Source organism: Chanodichthys erythropterus, chromosome 8 (genome assembly GCF_024489055.1).
Source record: "Chanodichthys erythropterus isolate Z2021 chromosome 8, ASM2448905v1, whole genome shotgun sequence".
In the NCBI taxonomy this organism is placed as follows: Eukaryota; Metazoa; Chordata; class Actinopteri; order Cypriniformes; family Xenocyprididae; genus Chanodichthys; species Chanodichthys erythropterus.
Window position 1 is genome coordinate 276987 of NC_090228.1, and position 6000 is coordinate 282986.

A 6000-nucleotide genomic window follows, 5' to 3' on the forward strand; every position below is an offset into this window, starting at 1 on the left:
GCAACAGATAGAAATATTTTTTGAAAAGCTGGACGCAACTAAGCCCAGCACAGGGCTTGCACCTTACTTTACATCCAGCTGGTGCAACATGCCCCAGAAGTCTTACACATTCCAATTAAAAATGGCTTTGATCGCTCTTATGTTTGAAATAGGTTGTATAGTTCTATGTTCAAGATTCCTAACACTGACTGCAACCATCTACCTCTGTAGACAAAATGCTATACAGACTTTCTGGCTTAGACACTTTTGAGAAATTTCAAATGATCATGTCTCACTGCATGTCTCACCAATCATCGAATACCTGGACATCACAATAATGTCAAAATAGGAGAGACATGAAGAACCTTTCACAATACACCTGATCGGATCCAGAGACCAGCTTCCAAAAGCCACCATCCCAGATAACTAAAGTATTGACTGACACTTCAGACAAACAACCTGATAATGGACTGCAAAACAAATCTCAGAAAAAAGCCACTCTTAGAGGATAAGAAGGTTGAACATGAGGTGCCTCGGCAAGACAAAACAGGCTGAACACACAATCATCATAATATCAGAGATACTTATATCAGGAAATGACACAAGAACTTGACAATTATTCAACTGACTTAAATTAAACACAGATGATGATGGTACAAAACTAAACAATCAGTAGAAGATTGAGAGAGCTTCATAGCAGCCAGAAACTGATCCGCCACAATATTAAAGGTGCTATAAAGGATGTTTTCGATGACTGAGAAACCAAAGACTGCTACTGAGTTTTTGAAATGAGCGCATGAGTAAGAACAACCCCCCTCCTGGAAAGTTACTGGAGTGCGCACGTCTCTCACAAGGAACGTAGTGGCAGTGATTGACAAGCCAGAGGGTCAATCATTTATGCGATGATCACACAAAAAATTGGCTGAGGTTTTTAAGGCCCTATCTCGTGCACAGATGATGTATATTGATATTATTCCTTTCAGTGCACCTAATAAATAGTCAGTAGTAAAGACAGTTTCAAGTAATATTGCAAAAATGTATAAAACAAAACATCCTCTATAGCACCTTTAAAACCACCTGCCACATAAACATGGTTATTCAGACCAGACAAACTTCTTCCATTGCTCCATAGTCATGTTCTAATGCTCACATGCCCATTGTAGGCACATTTGACGGTGGACAGGGGTCATCATCACCACTTTCTCTGATGCAGTCTATCCATCACTATTTGGCCCTTATCACTCAGATATTTGCCCATTTTTCCTGCTTCCAAAACATACAATTTAAGAACTGTTCATTGTTGCCTAATATATCCCGCCCCTTTACAGGTGCCATTGTAATGATATGAACAATGTTATTCTCTTCACATGTCAGTGGTTTTAATATTGTGGCTGTATAATAAAATACATTTAAATTCTAAAATTCCAGAAAATATATACTGTATAGCAGTGGTCACCAACCTTTTTAAGCCCAAGATCCCTGACCTCGACCTTTTTTAAAGACAAGATCTACTTCATAGAAAAAGACAGCCCAGATTGTATTTAGTATTTTTTTCGTGGTCAATGTAGATTCTGATTTATTTAGCCTTTTTATTTATTATTTTTTACAAGTAAATTGGCTGATTCTGATACTGGTTGCAGATATTTATTATTAATATTATTATAATAAACAAAAAATATATAGCCATTTCAAATTAGAGGGAACCACTGCTTTTTAATCACAATCCAAACAAAGATGCTACGCACGTTGCATGAGCAGTTGTTTTCCCTCCTGACAAATCAAGCTGAAACCAGCCTAAGATGGTCAAGCTGGTTTTGGCTGGTCTCCCAGCCTGGTCATAGCTGGTTTTAACTGGTCTCCTAGCCTGGTCATAGCTGGTTTTAGAGGGGTTTTGACTTTTGACCAGCTTAAACCAGCTGAACACCTGCTAACCCAGGCTGGGAGACAAGCTAAAACCAGCAACTTCCAGCTTAAACCAGCTAAAACCAGTCAACCAGCTTAGGCTGGTTTTAGCTGGATTTTTCAGCAGGGTTTTTATTTGAATTAGATTTAGTTTAAGGATTTAAAGCAAAAACAGTACGATCTGACTTTATCTTTGTGAAATTATAAAAAAAGGCACACAAAAAAGACATGAAAAAAAAAAAAAAACCAGCAGGCTGAATGAGACGCAGATTCACTCTCTGACAGCAGGTGTCGCTTATGGAGCAGCAGTGATACAGTGTTTCCTTGGTTACCGCTGTAAACAAAGCTGAAATGCGCTAATAATTAGCTACTTTATTCGGAAGTAAGAGGAAAATAAAATGCCATTGCCATCGAAATCTTCCTGAAGACTGATCTCCTTTTAGAGATGAATTCCTAATCCCTCACCCCCAATTCAATATTTATATTTTCTTCGTATATTTTGAGCATCGTGAACAGTGAGCTGCTCTGCCTGCTACAGAATTTTCTCCTCTTCGCGTCCGTCTTCAGCGTCTCTGGCCTCTTGTTAACGGCCGTTTACAGACTCGGACATTATGTGGGCTATTTACCTTTATCTGTCTGCCCCAATAGTTCCAGAAAATAACAAAAATAAATACAAAAATACAGTACAAAGACTGGAGAAATGTAATGTATTTTTGTACTTACAGTGAGGAAAATAAGTATTTGAACACCCTGCTATTTTGCAAGTTCTCCCACTTAGAAATCATGGAGGGGTCTGAAATTGTCATCGTAGGTGCATGTCCACTGTGAGAGACATAATCTAAAAAAAAAAAAATCCAGAAATCACAATGTATGATTTTTTAACTATTTATTTGTATGATACAGCTGCAAATAAGTATTTGAACACCTGTCTATCAGCTAGAATTCTGACCCTCAAAGACCTGTTAGTCTGCCTTTAAAATGTCCACCTCCACTCCATTTATTATCCTAAATTAGATGCACCTGTTTGAGGTCGTTAGCTGCATAAAGACACCTGTCCACCCCATACAATCAGTAAGAATCCAACTACTAACATGGCCAAGACCAAAGAGCTGTCCAAAGACACTAGAGACAAAATTGTACACCTCCACAAGGCTGGAAAGGGCTACGGGGAAATTGCCAAGCAGCTTGGTGAAAAAAGGTCCACTGTTGGAGCAATCATTAGAAAATGGAAGAAGCTAAACATGACTGTCAATCTCCCTCGGACTGGGGCTCCACGTAAGATCTCACCTCGTGGGGTCTCAATGATCCTAAGAAAGGTGAGAAATCAGCCCAGAATTACACGGGAGGAGCTGGTCAATGACCTGAAAAGAGCTGGGACCACCGTTTCCAAGGTTACTGTTGGTAATACACTAAGACGTCATGGTTTGAAATCATGCATGGCACGGAAGGTTCCCCTGCTTAAACCAGCACATGTCCAGGCCCGTCTTAAGTTTGCCAATGACCATTTGGATGATCCAGAGGAGTCATGGGAGAAAGTCATGTGGTCAGATGAGACCAAAATAGAACTTTTTGGTCATAATTCCACTAAACGTGTTTGGAGGAAGAAGAATGATGAGTACCATCCCAAGAACACCATCCCTACTGTGAAGCATGGGGGTGGTAGCATCATGCTTTGGGGGTGTTTTTCTTCACATGGGACAGGGCGACTGCACTGTATTAAGGAGAGGATGACCGGGGCCATGTATTGCGAGATTTTGGGGAACAACCTCCTTCCCTCAGTTAGAGCATTGAAGATGGGTCGAGGCTGGGTCTTCCAACATGACAATGACCCGAAGCACACAGCCAGGATAACCAAGGAGTGGCTCTGTAAGAAGCATATCAAGGTTCTGGCATGGCCTAGCCAGTCTCCAGACCTAAACCCAATAGAGAATCTTTGGAGGGAGCTCAAACTCCGTGTTTCTCAGCGACAAGCCAGAAATCTGACTGATCTAGAGAAGATCTGTGTGGAGGAGTGGGCCAAAATCCCTCCTGCAGTGTGTGCAAACCTGGTGAAAAACTACAGGAAACGTTTGACCTCTGTAATTGCAAACAAAGGCTACTGTACCAAATATTAACATTGATTTTCTCAGGTGTTCAAATACTTATTTGCAACTGTCTCATACAAATAAATAGTAAAAAAATCATACATTGTGATTTCTGGATTTTTTTCTTTAGATTATGTCTCTCACAGTGGACATGCACCTACGATGACAATTTCAGACCCCTCCATGATTTCTAAGTGGGAGAACTTGCAAAATAGCAGGGTGTTCAAATACTTATTTTCCTCACTGTATATTTCTGTTATTTTCGCGAGCTACTGGAACAGTGATAAAGATCGACCGGTCGATCGCGATCGACGGGTTGGCGACCACTGCTGTATAGAAACAACAAGGTGACAGTGAACGTTTGTGTGTATTAACATAATGGGCCTTGATCTGTTTGCTCTTCTGATTTCGTTTTATAGATCTGTGGCCTTGAACTATATGGTGAACTGTACCTTCATACTGTAGATTACATGCTTGGAATGCCATGAAGACCATATAAAACACAACCTCCATGAAATACTAACATTTATAGTTCTTAAACTACAGTAGGTTGTTTGAATAGAATGATAAATACAAATTCCTGGTTTGTGACCAGATTTCAATCTTATGTAATTTTGACAGAAATTACGACTGATAGTGACATACATTTTAAGAAGCAAACAGTTACAGTATCCAAATTATTCAAATATGCAATGGTTTACAGTATATGTATTATTTACACTATGTAAGAACATGAATTATGCATTAATATATTTTATATTGCATTATTATTATGTCATTTAGTTATGGTAAAAGACAAGAAAACATAAAAAAATATGGTCCGAGGTAAATCAGGTGAATGTCCTGTAGGTGACTTACCATTAAAAAACTGCTGCAGTGCCTCATTTTCCCCAAGAACATCCATTAGATCAGCTCCAGGTCTCCTGAATTTCTTTTATTGCTGCTTATTTCAAACCTACTACTGTAAAATCCCTGTATGAAACACACAGGACAGGTATCTTAGACATGGAGAGATAGCATGAACTGACCCAAATGCTAATCGCTTTACCTTTTCCCCAATTCAGAGAAACTGAGAAAGATCAACAGCTTGTTTGTGTCAAGCACATGACTGCATTCGTTTTCTTTTCGTTGTGCTTCTAATGTAATGTGACAAACAATCGTATGATCTCACACAAAGTACATTCAGTTTATACTGATCTACCTCATAATATGACACTTTTCAATAATACTGTTGTAATCATTGAATAGCGTCATATCTAAAGTTGAACATTTTAAAATCAACGTAGGGCAAAACTGTAAATGTACGCCCTGTTAACACAGGCTCACAGTGATCATGAACTGGAATGGCGGCAGCCAGTTTTGCTTCATAATCTTCATAATGTAATGTAAGGTGCAATTCAAAAACCATTACTGTAAAATCATTACTACTACCTGCTAATTTAATATACATGACAACAAAAATGTAGTTAAACTGACCATCCCCTTAGATTGATAGCAATACATTTCAATTATTTTTTTTCTTCCAGTTTATACAAAAAAAGATTCTACCTTTTCTCCCAAAATGTAGACATCGGTTCTTTTGGTTTCGACCCATTAAAGCGAGCAGCTTAAGTGTAATCCATCAGTTACTCCATATACACCACAGATAGATGGTCTTTAGTGAAGGCCCATATATATTCCTACATTACAATAATAATTAATAATGTAAATCGAAAGAGAAAAAGAGATTCTTATTCACTGAAAATGGCAGCTGTTACACAGTCTCGCATGTACTTTGTTCACTGACCCTAGAGGCAAAATCCACCCACATCCGGGCAAACACCTGAAGGAGGCCATAAAGGAAGCTTTGCTTTATGAGGTAATTGCACACAGACGTGCTGCGAGAGCTGAAGGGACTAATGGGTGTGTTTCTGTGCAAATAGATCAATGATTTCCTGGACCTATGGTTTTGACAGGAACAAATAATCGAGCAAAAATGTTCTTCAACAGCATTAATAATACAATGAGAGAAACAAATATATCTAGTTTGAACCTA

At 38.8% G+C, this 6000-nt stretch overlaps 1 protein-coding gene across 1 annotated transcript in view; it reads right to left on the reverse strand.

Annotated features, from left to right (window-relative positions):
• Nucleotides 1-5758, reverse strand: part of LOC137024112 (myelin regulatory factor-like protein) — a 43731-nt gene extending 37973 nt beyond the window's left edge. Inside the window, exons 1-2 of the mRNA XM_067391267.1 lie at nucleotides 5514-5758; nucleotides 4824-4937 (exon numbers count right to left, since the gene is read on the reverse strand). Of these exons, the coding sequence (XP_067247368.1) occupies nucleotides 4824-4869 (46 nt within the window). The 5' untranslated portion in view covers nucleotides 4870-4937; nucleotides 5514-5758. The remainder of the gene's footprint in view (nucleotides 1-4823; nucleotides 4938-5513) is intronic.
• Nucleotides 5759-6000: the final 242 nt, after the last annotated feature.